The sequence below is a fragment of the Corvus moneduloides genome, chromosome 26 (assembly GCF_009650955.1).
Source record: "Corvus moneduloides isolate bCorMon1 chromosome 26, bCorMon1.pri, whole genome shotgun sequence".
NCBI classification, from domain to species: Eukaryota; Metazoa; Chordata; class Aves; order Passeriformes; family Corvidae; genus Corvus; species Corvus moneduloides.
The window spans coordinates 2,487,126-2,509,276 of NC_045501.1; the positions used below are offsets into that span (position 1 = coordinate 2,487,126).

Here is a 22,151-nt window from a genome sequence, read left to right on the forward strand (position 1 = left end):
GGGGGCACACGGTTTATTATTATTAAATTCTTTTTTTTTTGTTGTTGTTGTTGAGATTTTAGTGGATTTAGAGTCGGGGGGCACCGGGCGGGCCCTGCCCCGGCCCCCCAGGCGGGGAGGGGACTGTGGGGGGCACACGGTGGTGCCAGTCCCAGCCTTGCGGGGATGGGGGGCCCGGCCCTGCCGGCACGGGGAGGACAGGGAGGGGGGACGGGGGGGGCTGGCTCCAGAATAAAGTTTATTTATTCTAGTGCCTGGCTCGTTCTTCTTGTGGGGGTACCAGGGGAGGAGGGGGTGCAGGGGTGGGGAGGAAATGGTCAGGCTGTGGCACCCCAAGTCCTCGCTGCACGAGGGCAGCCCAGGCCCCCCCGCATTGCTCTCCCTGTCTGGTCATCCCCAAAGGCTGGGACAGAATCCTTTGGGGTCCCCCAGCACCCCAAAGCTCTGACCTTCCCAGTCCTGAGGCCACAATCATGTCCCCCTATGCCAGGGGCCAGCCCTGATGCATTTGTGACACTCCCAGCACAGGGTTTGGGGGCAGCCCTGGCCACCCCCCCGTGCTGGCCTGCGGGGTACAGGGGGGGTCACAGGTGTTCCTGCCACTGTGCAGGGATGGGACCTGTTTGTTTTCTTTTTGTCCGTATTTTTTTTTCCAGCAGCTGCCGGGTGAGGCCCATCCGCCACCCACAACAGGAACCGGGGGCACCGGGAGCAGCGGGGCACAGCCCAGCCCGGCACGGCCCGGCTTCCCTGGCACGGCGAGGGCCGCGACCCCTGTGGGGCACGGAGAGCCGCGGTCCCCGCCGGGCCGAGACCGGGCACAGCTGACGCCGGCAGCGGCAGCCGGGGCCCGGTCACACGGTGAGGTCCCCTCGCGGGTGGGGACCACAGGGCCCCTCCGCAGCCCCCGCCGGCTGCCCGGGCGCCGGGCCCCGCTCCTGTGGCCGGTGGCAGCAGCCGGGCCGGGCCGGGGGGCCCTTGCGCAGGAGGTGGGCGAGCTCGGCCAGGCTGAGCAGCGCCGAGATCAGCCCCACCACGAAGTAGAAGTGGATGAAGACGGTTTTCTCGGTGGGGCGGGAGACGAAGCAGTCGACGCGGTGCGGGCAGGGCCGGCGGCGGCACACGAAGAGCGGCTGCACGCTGAAGCCGTAGAGCAGCGCCTGGCCCAGCAGGAAGCCCAGCTCGGCGGCGATCCGGGCCACCACGCTGCCCACGTAGAAGGGCTGGAGGCGGCGGGCGCGCTGGCCGGGAGCTCCCCCGCGGCCCGGCTTGGCCGCCTGGTGCACGGCGAAGATGACGAAGAGGGCGGCGGGCGCCGAGAGCACAACGACGTGGAAGACGAGGAAGCGATAGTGGGAGATGGGGAAGGCGGCGTCGTAGCACACGGGTTTGCAGCCCGGCTGCTGCGTGTTACACACGAACTCCTCCTGCTCGTCCTCGAAGACGTCGCTGCCCACGGTGGCCAGGACCAGGATGCGGAAGAGGAGCATCACCACCAGCCAGAACCGGCCCACCATGGGCGAGTGCTCCTGCACGGCGTCCAGCAGCGAGCTCAGGAAGCCCCACTCGCCCATGGCCGCGCTGCGGGAGCGGGGTCAGCGCTGGGGGGACGCAGTGCCCGCGGGGTCGGACCCCGGCGGCAGCGCGGCCCCTCCAGGTCTCCATCCTCCCGCCATTCCCAAACGCACCACGGCGTCCCCGCTCACGGGAGGGTGCCCAGGCAGCGCCAGCCCAGCTCAGCCCTGCCAGGAGTGTCCCCAGGTACCCGCTGTGCCCAGGACTCGCTCCCCCAGGGGTGGATCCAAGGACACCAACGGGGACAGGACCAGCAGATTCCCCCATCCCTTGCCCCCCACCACAGCTCGGCCTGGCTGAGCTGCGGTCCCCCACAGCAGCCCCGTACCTGCGGAGGCTGCGGTCCACAGTGTGCCAGCGCTGCTGGCGCCGGCTGTCCAGGGCTGTCCAGGACTGTCCAGTCCCTTGTCCAGCTGGGATGGGATAATGGTCCCACAGCCACGCCTGGAGTGCTTTTAAAGGGACAGAGCACCCGCAGGGGCGCCTGGAGGGAGGGAAGGGCTCAGCACTGCCGGTGGGGCTCAAGGACTAAAGCTGCCCTGCCCAGGGCCAGGAGCTTCCCAGGGCACAGGTTGGCAGAGGGGCAGTGGCTCCCCCAGTGCAGAAATGCCCCCAAACTTTGGCTTTCCCAAACCCGCAGGGCCTCAGTGTCCCCAAGCCACAGCATTCGGCCCCAAAAGGCCCCCCCAGTGCTGGCATCACCCCCCTGACCCATCAGAGCCTGGGTACACCCAGCCCTGCTGCCACAGCTTCAGCCCTGCAGTGCCTGGAGGATGCTCACGGCTGGCACCAGCCCTCCCTGCCCCAGGATGCTGTGCCAGGGCTGTTGGGGGTCCCATGGATCTTCCAAGGTTGTCCCTGCTCTGGCACCTGTGGACTGATCCCTACAAAATCCTGTGTGGCACAGCCAGGACTCCTGCCAGCCCCTGCCCTGCCCAGCCCAGGCCAGCGCTGTTGGCCTTTGCTGGCGCCTCAAATCCCCTTTCCAGTAATGGGGACAGAGCCCTGGACAACACAGGTCAGCCCCAGACCCCCCTCGGGGACGTGCAATGCCCAGGGTAGGTCAGTCCTGATGCCCCACAGCCCAGTTCCCATCCAGCAGCATCCCCAGCACCCCATCCAAGATTTTGGGATGGGAAACTCCTGGTATGGACTCTGTGGTCCACTCTGTGTTCCCAGAGCTCCACATCCACATTAGGATGATGCCAGGGTTCTGAGAGCAGCCCCACAACCCACCCGTGGCTCTGTCATGGGTCATGTTCTGCAGCAAGAGGAGCCGTAAATAGCCCGGCCCTCGGACGGGACGCGCCGGAGACGCTCTCCAGAGCCAGTGGAAAATCTGACAGGGCTTTCCACACTTGACTGGGTTCCAGCAAAGCACCGATAGCGCGGGGGGCCCTGGGGTTTCATGGAATGGTTTGGATGGGAAGGGACCTTAGAGCTCATCCAGTCCCATCCCCTGCCATGGGCAGGGACACCTTCCACTGGACCAGATTGCTCCAAGCAACCAACCTGGCCTCAGACACTTCCAGGGATGGGGCAGCCACAGCTTCTCTGGGCAAGCAGCTCCCCCCATGCTGGGGACCACAGCCAGTGGGGAAGTGGCCAACCAGCCCAGCACCCCCCAGAGCTTGTGCCAAGCCCTCTGCTCGGACAGAGGGAGAGCTTAGCACAAGCTCTGCAGTGGTTATTTTTCTAAAAACACACAAATTCTGTGAAGAAAATAAGTAAAAACACTTTTATTAGACAAATATTAAAAAGGACAAACTCCGAACAAGAAACAACTCAGGACAACAAGAAAATATTTACATAGTGAAGGAATTGTGCTGGAAAAATGACTCCAGCTCACCTGTGTTGGGTGGTGGAATTAAAAGTTCATGTATTTTAGTACTATATTTCAAGAGGGGTGTATAAATTTTAAAGGGTTTGGCATGTTCTAAAGTCAACTTTAACATGAAAATGACCACAAAGTGCCAAATAATGGGGAAGAGGGAAGTGTGGCAGCACTCGCTGGGCACGTGGCTCCAGTGCTCACCAAAAAGGGGATGTTCCTGTTTGAACAACTCTAACTTATTTAAAACCAAGAAAAAAACGAGCTGTGTTCACCTGTAAAGAACATTCTGGAGTGGTTTACATTTGGTGAAGATTTCTTAGGCTGAGGTGGTCTTTGGTGAGAGCTCTGGAGCTCTGCTGAAGGCTCGTTGTGGATCTGGAGTTTAAAATTTTCCTAAAAACTCAAAATATATCGTCCTCAGAGGACTCCTCCAGGTACTGGACAGGTTTCTTGAGGCGGCCAGGCCTGGCACGGGGCTGAGCTACAGGGCTGTCAGCACTGGCGTCAACGGTGAAGGTGTCGTCCTGTAGCTTGGATTTCTGGAGGGAAAGCAGGAAAGGAGTCACGGATCTGAGCATCCACAGGGAACACAGTGAGCACCACATGCCCGCTCTGCCATGGGGATGGTGGATGTTTGAGGTGGTGGGAGCAGACCAAGGATCCGGGGTGTCTGACTCTTATGAGAGAAAGGTTCTTTCCCCAGAGGGTGGTTGGGCACTGAACAGACTCCCCAGGGACTGGTTGTGCCCCCAAGGCTTCCAGAGCTCCAGGAGTATTTGGACAACGCTCTCAGGCATAGGTTGGGATTATTGGAGTGTCCTGTGCAGGGCAGGGAGTTGGACTCGATGATCCCTGTGGGTCCCTTCCAGCTCAGAATATTCCATGATTCCATGACCCCCCCTTCTCCCCATTCCCCACACCCAGGTAGAGGTTTGACCTCCACCAGCTTTTCCTGCCGGAAGAACTGACCCCCACTCTCTGTGGTTCCCTCGGCGCCGATGGCATTGCACAAACCTTTGATGCAACAGATTTGGCAGGCTTCGAGCCGAAATCCGAATCGGAATCCGAATCCAAAGAGCTTGGCTGCCTCTTCATAACCTTCCTCCCCTTGGCGTTGTCACCCGCGGCGCGCAGGGGTCCCTCCTTTGCCGCTGGCTTGGGTTTGGGTGCAGCCTTTTTCTTGGCCAGGATATCCACGATGGAGGGCTGGTTGTCTGGAACAGAACACGGCGTTAAACCCCTGTTTCGCTCCTCTCTTGTTCCCAGTTTGGGAATTACTTCCAACACAAACAGGCTCTGCGCTGCCGCGGGGTCAGCACAAAGGTCATCTCCGTTTGAAGCTGGGTTTTCTAGAAAGATCTCTCTTCCACAGATGGTGAGGAATGAGGTTGTTTATCTGCTCAGTTCCGCTACATTTAGAGGATCGAATTAAAGCGTCCCCAAAGCAATTTACAGACTATTTCAGATTGAAAAGTCCTGATCTCTCAAGGCTCCATAACCCATCTCAGACCTTCAAACTCCTGCACAGGGAGGAGGGAATTTCCCAAACACTCACTCATTCCTTCATAACTATATTTTCACTTTTTTTAAGAGCATCTTGAAGCACAACTTCCAGTTCAGCTCATGTCAGGCCATCTCTGAGTGATAACATGCTTTCTCAATTTAGGAGTGGAAGTAACACTATTTTCCTGCTGGGATCAACACTGAGTTGATTCCATTTGGAATATGCAAAACAGTGTCAAAGTCTGGCAGTTGAGTTTAAAAAACCCTGAGTCAAATGCTGGAGATGCATGAGATGGATCCAGAGCTGAATAGATCAAACTGCCCCCAAAAGCTTGCCTGCTCCAAGGCAGCTTTCTTCCCAAAAAGACGTGAAGTGGGGCATTGACTGCAAGACACAAATTCCACTCGGATTGTCCCTGCCAAGTATTACATAGCGCTGTAGGAAGCATTCACTTTTCTTGTTCCCAAACTAAAATTCCCTCCCTCCAAACATGTCCAACATGAACTAGAACATGATATGTTTGGAAACAGACCTCAAACATGACAACCAGAGAACCTCTGCCACAAACCTCAGATCTTTGCTGAAATGTAAACTCCAGTTGCCCAGGCCCTGGAACGCCAAGCGAAATCACTCGGACCATTTCCCACAGGAATTATAATTGTTCTCTAGAACTGATGTTGCTGAGCTGCCCTTACCCTTGGTGGCTCCGGCTTTCTTGGCTGCAGCAGGTTTTTTGGGCACGGCCTTGGTGCTCAGCACAGGGACGGACGGAGCTGCAGGAGCCTGGCTCACCTTGTCCTCAGTGACATCTTGGACTGGAACTGGATAAAGAAAGCAGAAAGTCAGCTTGAAACAGCCAAGTTATCCCCTCTGATCTTCCCTGTGCACTGCTGAGGGATTACAATCCACATGATTTAGAGGTCTTGTACTCACCAGGGACAGCACTTGGCACTGCCTTTTGCTTGGGAGCTTTCGCTGCTTTTTCAGTGGTTTCCCTGGAAAACAAAACCCCAAGTTTTTAATTCAGTTTATGATGCACTAAATAGATGCATTAAAAAAAGCGCTTTTAATTTCTGTGTAGCATTAAGCACAACTCATTTCCAGTGATTATGGAAAAATACTCACTTGGGAGCAGGTCTGGGCTTGGGAGGAGCCTTTTTCTTAGAGTTTGTGTCCGATTCAGAGTTGCCTTCACTGTCACCCTGGAATTCAGACTCCTCATCTGAGCTGGAGTGATTTGAGTCCGAAATGACCATGGGCTTGACTTTGGCTGATGGAAGGGCACAGATGTGTTATTTTACACATTTGGCAATATGCAGCTCAGTTTCTTTTTCAATATTTTAGCTGCAGTTATTAAAAAATAAGGATCTGAATAAAAACAAGCAGATGCTGAGACTGCCAGGGAGAAGACTCCAAATGACAAGTGTGTTCTGTCATTTGGAGTCTTCCAACCTCACGCACAACACATTTAATTTGCCAAGACAGTTGTGTAATTAAACCCAATAACCATATTTCTCTAGTTGCCCATTTCTGCTTTTCCTTGAATATGTGCACAAATGGTAGAAATATTTAATAGTTTCAGACAGTAAAATAAAGAAGCCTTTTAAAGATGATTTCTAAATGTGATCTGAGGCTCTGGGAGGTCCCTAAATAGTCTGTTCCATTTTCTCCTCCACAAGGAGGACCATCCCTCTCCTGCATCCGTGTCCTCACTCACCTGCTGCCTGGCGAACCACTCGCTCTCTCTGAGGAGGTGCTTCAAAATCAGACTCTGAATCAGACCCTGAGTCAGACCAAGGGTTTCGTTTCTTGGTTTTCTTTAATGGCTTGAAAGGCAGAGTGGCCTGTCTCTTAGCTCCTGAAAAATATTGGGAGGCAGGATGAACCAGCAAACTTCCATGTGTAATTCAGGCTCAGCCAGTTCAAGCTCAGCTTAGAAATACACTGAGTTCAGAGGAGTCTGGCTTAAGCAAAGAGAAATAGGAATTTATCCTGCTTGACTGGTATTCAGGACCACTTTCTCACCTAGTTATTCCAAAACTACTGATCCTAGATGTTGCTTACCACCTTCAGGAAGAGGTCAGATAATCAAACTGACAATCCTTTCCCTCCCTTTCCATGGAGAGAGTAACATCAAAGCATTTACCTTGCTCAGTCTTCGGCTTCTGTGCTAGTCTCTGCTTCAGGCCTGAAGACTCCTTCTCTCCGGATGTGTTTTCATCCTGATTCTCATCAAATTCAGTTTTTTCACTCTGCAGATGCAAGCAGATAGCAAACAGTGAGTCAGCTCACGGAGAAGAGGCACATAGGGTAATGGAGGAAGGAGCTGCTTATTTTAGACATGTAAAAGTTAGTGGTACAAGAAACCTGAGTCTGTGAAACAAACTGTGTGTAGAATTGATTACAGACAGGATCTGTAAATTGGACAGGATGTGCCCCCAAATCAGGTGACTTAAAAGGCAAAATCCAACATGAACAAAAACAGGAACTGTGGCCCCACTCCTGAGTGCTCTGGTCCTGCTGCTGCGTGCTGGCTCTGGGGGGGATGGGGATGCAGGACTGGACAGGGTGGGATAAAAACAAAAGCAAGTTATTTGGAAAAACTGTTGGGTGGAATTATGTGGAGGAAAGGAGTGACCTGTGTGGCTTCCAGGGCCAAACAGGTGAGGGGATGGGTTAGTTTTTTCTGTTAGAAATGGCTGAATGGCACAATTTCAATCAGTCCTATAAAAAGAGTTCAATCTTTTTTATCTCCTTGATACAGAGAACAATGATGGCATTAAGTGGCTGAAAACATTGCTGGGAATGCAAAGGCTGTTATGGAGAAGGGAATGTACTGGCTGTGCTTCCTGCCTGCTAGAGGGTTTATCAAATTCCCAAGACACCTGGAACAACCTTACTTGCATCCACCCCCTTTTCTGAGCTACCAGCCCATCCCTGGCACTGCAACATGTCAAAAATTTCCCTCTAAGCCATCTCCTGGTATGTTAGTGAGTCTGTTCTCCTTCAGACTGAGACACCCCCATTCCCAGTGTTTCCCAAATCCTAAGGTCCTGACCCTCTCCCTGAACAACTGCTTCAACAGGACAAGTCTCACTAACAAGGACTCACACTTCTTTAGGATTGTATTGAAGAGGAGGTAAAGATAGATTAAGCATTTGGAATGTTCCCTTTTACCTTTACTTTCTTTTTAGTTTTCTTCTCTGCCTCTGCCTTCATCTCAGCAGTGATCCGAGGAACAACCCTGATGCCATGAGGGGATGGCATTACTTCTGGCAGCTGGGCCTTCTTCACCTTCGCTTTCCCTCCTTTCACCTTTAAAGGTTTGCCAGCAATCCCTGCACGCTCATCCTGCGCTTCCTTGGCCTCCACTGCCTGCAGAGGGGAGCATAAAATAACACAAAAAATACAGAAGTCTAAGAAGGGCTGGTGGATAAGAGGAGGGAGTTGATCATCTGCACTGAGCAATGACATACATCGAGTTCTTCAATGAAGGCAGCAAGGTCTTCCTTCCACAGGTCAGAGGGACTCTTGCGCTTAAGGTTTTCCAGCTCCTTTTCCTAAAGAGAATCACAGGTGATAATCATTAATCACACGTTTCAATCCACCATCCAAAAAAACCCTATATAACACATAATATATATATGAATATAATGCTTTTATAAGGAAAGGAAGGCACATACTTTGTTATCCCTCTGCTTGCAGAGCTCATCTTTCTTCTCCTTGGTCAGATACCACAGGGGCATGTTCAGCAGGTAGTTGAAGTCTGGGCCAGAGGCTGCAGCTGATTCTTTGTCACTCTCTTCCTCCTCCTCCTCCTCCTCTTCATCCTAAATGTGGATTTGAAACAAATGCAGTCAACAAAAACCCTGACACATAAGGGTAGGGCTACTGATCAAACACGGAAGTTCTTGAATCCTGCAAATTGAAAAGCCTCTCTAAGGATTATGAAGCCTCAGAGCTTGGGGCCAGTTTGGGCATATTCAGAGGATGACTGAGGCATTACCTTGTTTTGAGCCTCCTTCCAAGCCTTCACCGGATCAGACTCGTACCCTCTCTGGATAAGAACTTGAATCAGCTCTTTCTTGGGTTTGTTTTCTGCAAACAGACATTTCAGGATTGTCACTCAGTGCCCACTACCAGTCGCTGTTAGGAGCGACAGATGAGCTTTACAGTTTGGATCCTGTGGTTGTAGCTGCTCTGAATCCTACAGAGCTCCAAACCAGCCTTTCCACATCACAGCTGGGACATGTGGAAGAGCCTGAACAACACCTGAAAAGCTCCTATTTAGCAGGTGATTTGTCAGGCAAGTATTGCTCCTATACCAGTCAAAACAATGTTAATATTTTTCTTTGTTTCCATACACGCATTTCCCTTGCTTTAAGTAGTTTTTGAACTTGGGGAAAAAAAGGTATGATGGTACAAAACAGGTTTCATCATGACAGGCAGGTGGAAAAAAAACCCCTTGATAGCTTGGTATAGCTTGCACCTCATTAGACATCACCTGGGAAATTTATGCTCCAAGTGCTCAACCACTGGAAATGCTTCAGCTGGAATTTGCTCCTTTTTAAGGTATCAGAAGCCATCATCCATGAGACACAAATACAAATGAAACCAGCTCTGGCAGCCTTGGAACTACTTATTACAAAAACCCAAGAAAATGCATTTCAGGGGAATTATTTCTCTTCCCGAGTTCAGTCAGACAGACTCGGGCTGCTGGGATTACTGGGCTGCCTTCAGACACAAACCACAAAGCATCTCATGACACGTTGTCTGGCCGCATCCTCCGCGAAGGCAGCGGAACACAGCCCGGCTTTTACACCGAGGGGGAAAAGTTGATTGAAAAATGTGTATCTGCTTCTTTTTCTAGCTCATGATTCTCAGATACTGCTACTTGAGTATCATCTAAGCTTGAACCCCCAGTCCACTGAGAACGTGATTTGGAATATCTTTGCAGAGGTTCACAAAGATAATGGAGAGAGATACAGATTCTTAAGAATGCCTTTAACAGCAAACACTGCCCCTTGCTAACCCCACAAATAATTAACTTACTCCTACCAAGTCAGAAATAAATGGGAATTATTGCTAAACTAGTAAAAAATTCACTCAAAAATTCTCAAACATGGACCAGGAAAGCTGCATAAATATCCTGTTGTCATTAGTATGTGTATAATACACAGACCAAGGATACTCTGTGAAGCATTTTCCCCTTAGATGCCACTGGAAGAGAGATAAGCCCTGGTGTGGTTTGTAAAAGCCAGCCTGGGGCTGAGGGGGTGCTGACAGAGCTCAAGAGATCACCCAGTTCTCCCAGTTACAATCCCAGTCTCCAAGAACAACATACCGATCACAATTTTGCCATCTATTTTCTCCAGGATGAAGCGAGCCTGGTTGCTCAGCTTTGCAGACTCGGCACCCAGCATCCCAATAAGCCATTCCTTCCTCAAATTGTAATATCGGAGCCGGAGTTCAAAGAACTCCTTAAGAATATCCTGGGGAGAGTCGTATTTCTTGAGAAAGCCAACATGGTCAAAGAGAACCTGGAGGAAAATGAAAGAACACAGGCGTTATGATGATAAAACTGATTCCAAATCCACTGAAAGTTACTGTAACACAGGTGTGATGGTACCACCGAACCAACAAAGTATCAAATCTCACTGTTGTTCTAGAAACTACTTCAGTTTGTGAGCACAGCAGCAGAGACAATTTTAGAATTTTGACATACTTGAATATGCATAGTAGAGTTAAGGTTACTTGAATCTTAGAGCTCTGTGCAGGACAAACATCTTGCATCAAGCTTCACACATTGTCTGGAGCCAGACGTTCAGTGCCCCTTGCTGCTGGCTCAAAGAGCTCTGCAAACTGTGATTTCAGATCATTTTGCCTCCTTCAGGCAAACCATCCACTCTGGGCCTACTCCTAAGCCAGGCTCTTGACCTTTGAAAGCTGATTTAAAACCAGTAACAGCAGAAAAATCAAAGTGAATAGGTTACTGCCAAAGAGGATTTTTGTTTCACGCAACGACTGCAGCTGTCCACAGAGTCTGAGTTAAACCAAGAAATTCCTTCAGCAAAATCTGTCACATACCATGGAGTTGCATGTTAAACTTGTTTGGAGTTTGAAGACCTTATGCAGCCCCACAGCTTCAGCTTCTGCTAGTTTATCTTCAGTCATCTTCACCACGAACCTCACCGTGGTGTCTGTGTGATATTCTTTATAGTCTGTGATTAGAGGGGGGGTCTTCTCAGTCCCGTTCAACATCGGCTCCAGAACCTGCTCTTTATATGTCTGAGGAAAGAAACAAAGTCAGACCCAAACCCCACTACTCCCTTTTTGCTTTGTAGAGCAAACTGTACATTCCCAGAGCAAATTCCCTCTTTATTACCTGTGTCCATGTTCTGACAGGCAGCTCAGTGATCTCGATGGTTGTAGAATCAAGGATGGACACTTCACCACTTATGACATACTGATTAGGCCCCAGCTCGTCTATGGTGCCTTTGAAATTCTTGTAACTGGGAAGCTGAGGAGAAGAAACACTGGATTCAGTTTTGTGTGGATGCCTCTTTTTTTAAGCATGCCCATAAAATGCTCAATATGAGCTCAATAAACTAACAGGGAAGACATTTGCCTTTTACTTATATTATTTACCATTGGCAGTGGCTCTTCTCCATCCATCAGCCGGCGGATGTTGTTCACAACTTCCCTGATATCGAAGTTGGGGATCTTACAGGCCCAGCCAGTACCAATCCCTTCAGCCCCATTGACCAGCACCATTGGAATGATGGGCATGTACCACTCTGGCTCCACACGCTGGTTGTCATCATAGAGGAATCTCAGGATGTTGTCATCCATCGGTGGGAACACCAAGCGTGCCAGGGGACTGGAATGGAGAAGGGAATTTAAGCACCAATTCTTGTTACAGAACACGACCACCACGCAAAAAGAAATCTCCCTAATTTTTATTATCCCACCCAAATTTCTCCCTTCGTTTTTGCTTCCATTTCCATATTCTCTGCTCTGATAACCATGTTTCCATAATCTAGCACCTGAATCTCACTTCAATTATTGCTACTCTGAGCATGCAAGTATAGACCAAAATTTTAAAGGGAAAAAGAAAATTAGTTTTTCATTCTAACTGCTGTAAAATTGAGTCTTTTAAGACAGTAAGAACTCTGGAATGCTGACCTGAGCATGGTGAAGATGTATCGAGGGCTGGCAGAGTCTTTCCCTCCGTGCAGCCTTGTGCCAAACTGACCGATGGGCTGGAGCAAGTTGAGGTTATTGCTGCCCACAAAGTTCTGAGCCAAGTTAATGATGGTCATCATCAGTGCGGCCTGCAACGAAAGGAGGTGCAAAACTGAACATGCAGAATGGTTCAGGGGATGGACAAAGTAAGGCAACATTCACATGGAGAACTTAACTGATACAGAGGATAAACTCAGTTGATGAAATGCTGGAGGAAACTCAAGGAAAATGTGTCCCAAGGTAATCTGAAATGTTCTAGTGACCCACGTCTCTATCTGTTGCTGTCTACCTGCTCGGAAACCTCCAGTGAAGGATTCTGTCAGTCTCCACAGAGAACCTTGTTGTAGTGCTTAACTTGTCCTGACCCAGCCAGAAAGCTTATTAACATCTGCCTAAGTCCATCACAAATTAAGTAGGTTTTTCTTTTTCCACTTTTTGAATGAACTATGCTCCCATGAAGTCCAGGACAGGCAGAGTGACCAATGTCAGATTAAATTAATACTGAAGAATTAATCGTGGAAACAGCTGAACAGCCACTTCCCTTTGGTGTACACACTCAAACATCTAATTTGCTTTGGAGGCATCGTAATTCACACCAACAGAAGGGCCTTTTGCCTTTCCTTTAAAGTGTTTTGCACACCCAGGCAGGTTCTTACCTCACCGTGATGGTATGAGGACATCTCAGCGACAGAACCAGCCAGCTGAGCAACCTTCACCTCCCGCTTATCGTTTCGCTTGAAACAGGTGAACAAAACTTTCCTCTGACCTGGCTTCAAACCTGTATGAAAAAAGAAAAGACCTTGTGGTTAGAGCATGTGATGTGATGCACTTGGCTTGTGCTCTTTAGAGATACAAGAACTACTTATACACCTAAAGATTCTGCACCAGGTGAGTAAGATACTGGCAATAATTTACCATAAAATGGACAAGATGTTTCATCCGAAGATGAAAAACCTTTGGACAGCAGAAAACAGACTTCAGGATACTGACCCTGAAACCTCAGCAGGTTCCCCGCCTCTGATGTGACATTGAACATCCATCTCCTCAGTTCTGGAGATATACCATGCAGAATCACGACTTAGAAATCACTTACCATCAACCAGTGATGGGATTGATCTCTCATTATCTGAGTTTGAGAACAGCACTAACTCCTTGTTGATGAAGTCATTGTACGTCAGGTAATCGGTATTTTTCCCATACAGGTATTCCTAAGAGAAACAGAGGGAAGATTGCCTTAATTTTAACAGGGCCTAATCAGTTTTTTGGCTAGTTTCACTGAAATGGGAACTCCTTTTAAGACCAGCTAAATACAGCTCAAGTGCTGACACCCTTTGCATGGCAAAGGGAAACATTTCCCAGGATGCATTATTTCCCCCATTTTGGAGGAAAGAAAGACTTCATCTGGCTCTGCTTGAGTTATCATTTTCCTATTGATACAGCAACTTGAAAGATGAGAGTTTAAAATGAAATTAACTGTTGGATAATTGACAATGAGGTTACAATGATGAGAGAAGAAGCTGCTCTGCAAAATCCTGATACATTTTCAACGTCCTGTAATCCAGACCTGACTCACTGCCTGAGCTGTGTGCAGCTCTGGTGTGCCAGGATGAAGCTGAGAACAGCCCCAGGCAGAGACTGGAAACCAGTTTCCTTACAAACATAAACCTTTTACCTCTGGCAGACCGTGCAGCTTCCGTTGTCTTCTATCCTCCATGAAATTAGTCAGCCACTCCTTTCGCTCTTCTATCTTCTTCTTGCTAAAGGCCTGGATGTTACAAAATGAAAAGTAACTCAATTCCAGAACGTTCTGTGGTTGTGCGCTATTGGATCACTTGAGAAAAAGGAAGATCTTATCCAGGAGAACAACATGCAAAACAGGCTGATTTAAGAGCCCAAGAAATGCAATAAAAGGTTTCTGTAGCTAAACGTATTAAGAGCATAATTTCCACCACTCTGTAGAGGACAGAGCAGTTAGGTTTAAATTTATAGATTTTTAATATAGTAACAGAAGACTAAAGCAGATTTGAGAGGAAATTAATATTTTGGGGGAAAACTTGATTTTTTTGGCATTGTCTAACAACTCTGAATATTTCAGGAACAGAGACTAGCTAAGGTGAAGTTCACAGAAACGAGGACTGTTTTAATCCACCATTTTGCACTGGGGGAGGAAAGGGAGATCCGACTTGGAGAAAACTGCAGCAGAATACACAGAAAAATGTTAAAGGAATATTTACTATTGTGTCTGAAAATGTCAATTGGTTGGTAGTGATTAGTTTGTTCTGAGCTATATTTAAAGCCCATCATTAAAAGGGTACTCTTGCCCTGAGGTTGAGGGGCAGATTCGCTGCTCCTGGTTCAAGTAAAGCTGTAGCCTTGGTAACACAGAGATTGTCTCCAGCCAAAAGGCCTCGAAGAGCATTTTAAGAGAAAATAGAGAGCACTCTACAAGGTGAAATACCAAAGGTAGTAAGTCAGCAATTAAATCAAGTGTTAGTTACCAGGGTGATCGCAGCATCATCTTCAGGCCCAGAATATTTGAAGCCGATTCGGTGTTTTGCCATATCTGCAAAGTATTCTTTGGCCTCCTTCGATGTGCTGGTACCCAAACCTGCAGGGACAGGAGAGTTAATCCTAACGACTTTTTGCCTAAATTAAGTTCCAATTCAAAGAAATACTTTGCTATGCCCAGTTTTTGTGATGCACCATATGAACATACAGTGTGAAGATGATTTCCTGAAAAGTTACTTCAAAACGAGATGTATCACAAAAATCATAAGAATTACAATTAAGTGAGCAGTGGCATGTTGTAGTTTTGGATTTTGTCTGTAATTCCTGTTGATATCTGAAATCTAATTGGAATATCACAGGAGGGAAGAGACTTGGGAGACACCCAATCCACATCCTTTCTGCAAAGCAGGACTGACTGCATCGAATCATCAATGCTCTAACTTGGATCAGTTTCACCATATTAAGTTTTCACAAACCTTTGTAGTACTTGATTTTCCATGAGTTGTAGTTCTGAGTACTGCTTTTCCATTCTTCAAACTCAGGGATACTGTAGAATGCAATTTCTTCTTTGTTTTTAGAGGCCTACAGTGGACAAACATTTTAACTGTGAAATGAAAGGCATTTTTGGACAATGGATCCTCAGTCGTCGACCTCATCCTCCCCCAGCCCTCACCTTTATGATAGGAGTAATGAATTCCTCCAAAAAATTGTGTCTTAGAAGAGATGGCCAATTGTGATGGATGAAGTTGATCAGCAAACCTTTGATGTGTGATCCATCCTGATCCTGAATTATAAAAGAAAAAAACAAACCATATTTTATCAGGGAATGATGGAAATGACAACTGTTGGCTTAATAGTAAATGACTCTGTAATTCCAGCTAACTGACTCTATTAACTTTCACCTCTAAAAAGGTGACCATGTGTTAATTGCTGAAAATTAAGAGAAACAGAAAAGGCAGATTCTTGGTGAAAAAAAGGTGTCAAGGACTGGTCAAGGACTTTGAATCAGCAGAAAAGACTGGAAAGACAGTGTTTAGCTGTTTGATGTTACTCCCCATTTTACTTTTTTTTTTGTGGCTGAAAAGACATTATGACCCACTAAAATGTAAAATGGGAAAAAGAAACACAGAGAATTGGGGACAACAATAGGAGCAGTTAGAGAAAAGCAGTATTTTCTTCCTATCTCTTTATTTAAGTGTTGTTATCCTCTCCCAGCTTTCAATTTTAATGAACCTAACCTGATCTGTCATGATCATAATCTTTCCATAGCGAAGAGTTTTTAAAGATTCTTGATCTTCATAGTTCTTTTTATATTGCAAACCCACAATCTTGATGATGTTGTTGATTTCAGCATTTTCCATAATCTGAAAGAGATCACACAGAATAAAAACTTCTTTCAGACTCAAAATGTAGCTCAAGAAAAGTATAAAGTTATCCATAAGTGAATCATTGGCCGAGTTCTGTCCTGCTGGTGTTTTTTGCCTTTTAGAAACTTGTAATTTCTAATGGTTGCATTACTCTAGGTAATTCCAACCATTTTCCAATCCACAACACAAACATTATCCCCTCAGGCAAATCACTGAACAGGACTTAATCAATATTCCTACTTAACCAGTGAGGCAGACTCAAAGTGAGGGAAGACTCAGGTATTTAAGACACTGCTCCTTGGAGTTCCAGTGCTCCAGGTGCAGCTGCACCGACTCATTGCACAAATCTCACCACACCTTCCAACATGTAACTGTAACCATTTTCCAACCAACCTGCTTATGAGAAGCTTCCCTGACATTGAGGATTTTCCCACGAAGAGGAAATACTCCATATTTGTCTCTACCAACCACTCCCAGCCCAGAAACAGCCAGAGTTTTGGCTGAGTCTCCCTCAGTCAGGATCAGTGTACAATCTAGAGAATTCTTGCTGCCTAAAAAAGAAGAAAATCGAGTCAGTTTTCTACTTAAGAAATGAAATCCAAGGCTGCACATTCATGACTGAGCAAGTATAAATAATCTTCTAACACAGTTTTTTTGGCACTGCACACAGTAAATGGGGATAATCATAGTAAATGGGAGCATGAAATGGAGGTAAAACTATAATGACAGGTTTTCTCACTTTTCCTTAGGAGACAAATCTTATGTTTAACAAACAAGTTTTAACTGTTTTTGAATGCATTGGTTAAAAAGGATGTCAAACACTTACCAGCATCGTTGGCATCATCCAGCTTAGGAACACCCTTAATCTTGGAGTGTTTCACAGCTGAACATTTCTTATTCAGCTGGTTCTGAGCTTTAAATTTTACCCAATTTAGGATACTTTCAACAATGCCACAGCCAACTGCCTGCAATACAAAACGCAATCCAAAGTTGTGGGAAAAGCCTCAACATGAGAGAAACTTTTGTTACGTATTTTTACAGACATCTTGACTGCCCGTGTACATCAGGACTTACACCCTTAATGAATTTTTCACTCAGTTTACAGGTAGAGCCGAAGTTCTTTGCCTGCAGAGTCATGTTCTCCTTAGTCTGAGAGTCAAAGGTTGGGTTTTCAATTAAGGCATTCACAAAAATCCACATGTGGTTCTTCACCTGTAGTTAAATCACAACAAGGATCACACACTGTACAGGCTCAGCCCACTTGTCAATCACACAACAAGGAAACACACTGTAGGGTTTGGAATTTTCCTAGATATTTTGTTAATTTTGAACAGCTAATGAACACACATGAACAGTGTTAGATGATTTGGGATGTCAAGGAATTGGCATCTCTCTGCCTGAAGAGGTGTTATCTAACAGATACTGAGGTTTAGTGCATCTACACTGACTTATAGTGATTACAAAAACTCATCAGTCAAGCAAAGAGAAGTTAATTGGATTAAACTGGACAATATGAGACTGCTATAATTAGCAATCTTATATCTATTGTCTGTACCATGGAAATATGTTATTAATCAATGGATTAAGCTGAAGTTACTATTTGCAGTAATGCTCAAGTTGTGTTTCCCAGCTGGGAAATTCTGACATTGTACCTGGAAAGGCTTCACTCCAACTCCATTTTTGTTCTTCTTTTTCACAACATCAATGAGTTTGGTCACGAGCTGGTCAGCTACATAATCCACGTGTCTGCCACCCTGTGGGGAAGGGGACAAGGACCTGGGACTGAGGCCACTAAAACCCACAAATACCTATTTAAACCTTTAAGCATATTCTTTGCAACATTAAAGTATTTTTCACTAACATGTACACTTACAAATAGCCAAGAATATTAAAGTTGAAGAATATGGCACTAGCCTGACTAAACACACTGAGGAGTTACCTTTGTGGTGGCAATGCTGTTAACAAAGCTGACTTGCTGGAAGCCTTTTTCACTCAAAGTCAAGCACACTTCCCACCGGGAATTGACTTCCTCATGGATAACTTTGAGTGCATTCCCAGTTTCATCGACCTTATCCTTCAGATAGAGGTCCACATAGCTGCGGAATCCTTTCACCTGCACGCAGATGAGAGCAGACAACTGGTTGTTAACAGCTCCTATAAATACTTAATTCACATCCTCCTGCAAAGCGGGTGCAGAAATCCCTCCTGCACGTGTTCCTTTGCTGTGTGTGATGACAGGAATGGCCTCAGTGGAATCTCACTGCTTAAATGGCACCAAAAAATGCAGGTATTTGTGTTTCTTTTCAATGCTCACTTACAGGCAGCCTCTGTCCATTCAGGAAAACTTTGACATCCTTTGTGGATCCAGCAATATCATACGCTCTTCGAGACATCAGTGCTACAATGTCCTTATCCAGAATGGTCATTTTGAATTTGGCCAGATCAGGTTGGAAAGTGACACAGGTGTAATCATCTCCATCAAAGTATTTCAGCTTCATTTCTCCAGCCTTTCCCATATTGTCTGTCCAGGTCTGAGGAAAGGAGCTTTGGTGAGTTGCAAGTCAAACACACACAAATAACTACCTTAGTTTTTAAAAGCGCTAAGATGGTTTATGTTTTAGATACCTTTAAATTAAACAAAAACTCTGGTTAAAAACCAGATTCTGATGCTGTCTGCTAATTTCATTATTCCTTTGAATTATATTTTGTGAGTCTATATTTCTCTAATCACAGTGAACTGACTGCAAGGTGTGCCTAGAATTTTGAAACAAAGACTGAGGGTCTCATTTGAAAACCTCAGGTATAAACTCCCTGAAAAGTGCTCCTACCTGCTTGAATAACTTTTTGTATTCGTGACATCCAGTTTCCACAGTAAACCTTGTGCTGAATATGTTGCACAGTTTGGCTCCATAACCATTTCTCCCCCCTGGAATTAGAAGGAACACAGACTCGTGTTATTATCTTTGTCCAAAACCATCTAAAAGAATCCAAGACTAACTGGAGTTTGTCAACGTCAGCCCAATCCAAAGACAGCTGTCAACAAGCAACAATATTCTACAAGCTCAGCATGCAACTACAAACTTTGGTTTACTTAGGGTTTAAGAGAATATTCAAAGACAATTTTTCCTGTTTCCATGTTTGCACTGTTATTACGATTAAACAGAGCACAGAGACTTCTCTGATAGATTCAGAACGTAATTTTCATAGAATCACAAATGGTTTGGTTTGAAAGGGACCTTAAAGCCCATCCAGTCCCATCCCCTGCCATAGGCAGGGACACCTTCCACTATCCCAGGTTGCTTCAACCTGGCCTTGGACACTTCCAGGGATCCAGGGGCAGCCACAGCTTCTCTGGGCAACCTGTGCCAGGGCCTGACCACCCTCACAGAGAGGAATTTTTTCTGTATATCTCACCTAAATTTCCTCTCTTTCAATTTTCATCTGGAAACTGTATCAAGGACCCCCTTTCTGCCCTTTCTAGTTTAGGTCACACACTTAGAGCTGTTCAGAGACATTAGTGCATATCTGAGCCTTCCTCACCTGTGACTTTCTTCTCGTTGTCATCATAGTTGCTGGATGTCAGCAGCTGTCCAAAGATCAGAGCAGGCACATAGACCTTCTCCACTTTGTGTTCAACAACTGGGATACCTTTCCCATTGTTCCACACACTGATGGTGTTATTCTCTCTGGGGAGGGAAAGAAAAGTCTGTTTTTAAGGCTGCAAATGGCTTAGCTGTGAAAAAAGTCACAGAAAGGCTCTGGGGAAAGGCACCATTTCACCAGGAACAAATCTGTGCTCAGCAAGTGCAGCAGCTGCCAGCAGAGGGGGGACAGGCAACACAGAAATGCCCAGATCTGCACATGCCGGCTCTGAAATGGACCCACACACAAAACCCTCCATCTGTGCTCAATCAGGATGAGAAGGGAGAGGAAGAGGATGGGAAACAACAGCAACGAAAGAGCAGCCGTTTCCTCAGTCAGCCCTCTGTAAGAGACCAGGGGACTAAGCAGAGAGAAAGGTTTTCACAACTGGTGAATTAAGTTTGGGCTATCTCAGATCAGCCCCACAGCAGAGCCCTGCAGTGCCACCTCAGCTTTGCAGAACAGCTGATGGCAACAATGAAATCAAACTTACACATCAATTGTGATTTTAATGCACGACATGTTTTTATCCCTCTGCTTGTTGTCTGCAGCATTGACTAGAAAGGAAAGAGAATATTGTTAATTTATTACATTCTCAATGAAGGGAAAACTATGAACTATGAAGTGTTCCAGTAGAATGAACACAAAAACTCACTACAGTGTTACTAATAATCATCTCGGCATGAAAATATTTTGTAAATTACAAAGAGGAGTACAACAAGTTATCATGGAATTATGAAGGCTGGAAATGACCTCTGAATTCCTCCAGTGCAACCATTAACACAAAAGGGAGAATTTTGCGCAGAATGAAATCAGGTTTGTAATTGGATTTTTGAAATTTTTCTTTTCGTTTGTTTTCCATGAACGGTTTGCTATTAAGTAGTGCTAATAAGTTCTTGATAATTTATGTTTAGTTCCAGTTTCTTGCGTTCAACCCCCCTTAATAACCTGCCACTCACTGACTCAACGGATCTGTCAGCTTACCCAGAATCTCATCAAAGATTTTGTACAAGCCAGGCACAAAGGTCACATCTCTGCAGTTGAGGCCAATGCCTTCATCATAAACCCACATTTGCTGGAAAAAAAAGAAGAAATTTGTAAGTGCCCAGGTACAGCCCCTCTCCTGTGCCATCCGTTTGTAAAGCAGATGTTCTGCGCCTTGTAAACAGACACCCCGCCTGCCCCGAGGCGCTCAGCCCTGCTCCCCCCTGCTCCTGCCTGGGTGACGAGCTCCACGGAGCCGATGTAGGTGTCTGGCCGGAGCAGGATGTGCTCCAGCTGCGTCTTCTTCTGGTAGATGTGCTCCACCGAAAGCTTCTTGGGGCCATCGGGCTTGTTCACACGGGCGTTCTCATCCGCGGGCTGTCGGGGGAGAGGCAGCAGCGGTGAGGGGGGTGAACGAGGGGAACACGAGGGGGCCAGGCCGGGGAGTGGAACAGGATCGGGGTTGGGAGGGGGGGCGAAGAGAACTGGAATCGCAGAGGAGCGGGGAATCTGAGGAGAGGGAGGGCTGGGGAAAGGGCCGAGAGAGGGGCCTGGGGAGACCCTGAAGGAGGACCGAGGGGGGCTGCGAAGGAACCGGGGAGACCCTGAGGGGGCCCGGGGGGAACCTGCGGGTGCCCGGCGAGGTCTGAGAGGGGCCCGAGACCCCGAGGGGACGGTGCGGTGGGGGATCTCGAAACCCCGCAGGGTCGGGGGCGGCGATCGCTGTACACACCCGGAGGGGCGACGGGGACTGCGAGAGCTCCATGGCGGCGGCGGCAGCGGCGGATGCGGCTGAGGCGGCGATGGCGGCGCCAACGTCCCCTTCAAACCTCCGCTCGTCCCGCCGAAACGCGCAGCCAATCCCCGCCCGCGGCCCCTTGCGCTCCGCCAATCGCAGTAGAGGGGCTGGACACAAGGCCTGCGCTCTCTCCGCCCTCTAACCAATCAGAGGCTGCTCCACGCGTTCAAACCGACCAATCGAAAGGGAGAGCGGCGAGACGGGCAGCGAGACCGACCAATAGAGGAGCGAAAGGGCGGGCGCTGAGGCTGCCCGTTTGCCGTGGGTGGTTGGATGTAGTGGGACACACTGGGATGCACTGGGATTCACTGGGCAAGCCCTGGGAACACACTGGGACACACTGGGATACACTGGGATTCACTGGGCAAGCCCTGGGAACACACTGGGATACACTGGGATTCACTGGGCAAGCCCTGGGAGCATATTGGGATACACTGGACAGACCCTGTGGGCCCACTGGGGTACTGCTACACACTGGGCAAGCCCCAGGGACCCACTGGGACCCATTGAGGATCAGTGGGATATGCTTGACAGACACTGGACACCCACTGGGATGCGCTGGGAAGGCCTCGGGAACCCACAGGAATACACTGAGCAAGACCTGGCAACCCACTGGGATATACTGGGACACACTAGGCAGGTTCTGGGACTACAACACTGACCTCACTGACATGGAGACCTGTGTCAGGGTGT

At 47.7% G+C, this 22,151-nt stretch overlaps 2 protein-coding genes across 3 annotated transcripts; both read right to left on the minus strand.

Moving 5' to 3' along the window:
- Positions 1-41: 41 nt before the first annotated feature.
- Positions 42-2,029, minus strand: GJD3 (gap junction protein delta 3). Its single transcript, XM_032134272.1, has 2 exons — positions 1,904-2,029; positions 42-1,581 (listed from the first exon to the last, which is right to left on the minus strand). The coding sequence occupies exon 2, from the start codon at positions 1,572-1,574 to the stop codon at positions 855-857; it is 720 nt and encodes a 239-aa protein (XP_031990163.1). The 5' UTR covers positions 1,575-1,581; positions 1,904-2,029; the 3' UTR covers positions 42-854.
- A 1,269-nt stretch (positions 2,030-3,298) lies between these two features.
- On the minus strand, positions 3,299-21,497 carry TOP2A (DNA topoisomerase II alpha). 2 transcript variants are annotated; one of them, XM_032134174.1, is made up of 35 exons: positions 21,393-21,497; positions 20,894-21,037; positions 20,660-20,750; positions 20,169-20,232; positions 19,574-19,719; positions 18,862-18,959; positions 18,352-18,564; positions 17,973-18,146; positions 17,686-17,787; positions 17,108-17,245; positions 16,860-16,998; positions 16,427-16,584; positions 15,905-16,030; positions 15,340-15,450; positions 15,143-15,248; positions 14,657-14,766; positions 13,831-13,923; positions 13,252-13,366; positions 12,815-12,936; positions 12,099-12,247; positions 11,562-11,793; positions 11,299-11,433; positions 11,001-11,201; positions 10,258-10,453; positions 8,920-9,011; positions 8,597-8,743; positions 8,390-8,473; positions 8,091-8,288; positions 7,060-7,165; positions 6,631-6,771; positions 6,039-6,183; positions 5,847-5,908; positions 5,609-5,728; positions 4,424-4,623; positions 3,299-3,948 (listed from the first exon to the last, which is right to left on the minus strand). In XM_032134174.1, the coding sequence occupies exons 1-35, from the start codon at positions 21,423-21,425 to the stop codon at positions 3,811-3,813; spliced, it is 4,629 nt and encodes a 1,542-aa protein (XP_031990065.1). In that variant the 5' UTR covers positions 21,426-21,497; the 3' UTR covers positions 3,299-3,810. The 2 variants fall into 2 exon arrangements, with proteins under 2 accessions (XP_031990065.1, XP_031990064.1); XM_032134173.1 differs by having other exon boundaries at positions 5,609-5,734.
- Positions 21,498-22,151: the final 654 nt, after the last annotated feature.

Bases quoted from the DNA above. Each gene is read 5' to 3' on its own strand.
- GJD3 (XM_032134272.1), bottom strand. From the start codon at position 1,574: ATGGGCGAGTGGGGCTTCCTGAGCTCGCTGCTGGACGCCGTGCAGGAG.
- TOP2A (XM_032134173.1), bottom strand. From the start codon at position 21,425: ATGGAGCTCTCGCAGTCCCCGTCGCCCCTCCGG. The intron at 18,565-18,861 runs GTAGGAGCACTT...TCCTTTCCTCAG, and splicing joins ACAAAAAGTTATTCAAGCAG to ACCTGGACAGACAATATGGG. The intron at 15,451-15,904 runs GTTAGGTTCATT...TTTATAATTCAG, and splicing joins TTATGATCATGACAGATCAG to GATCAGGATGGATCACACAT.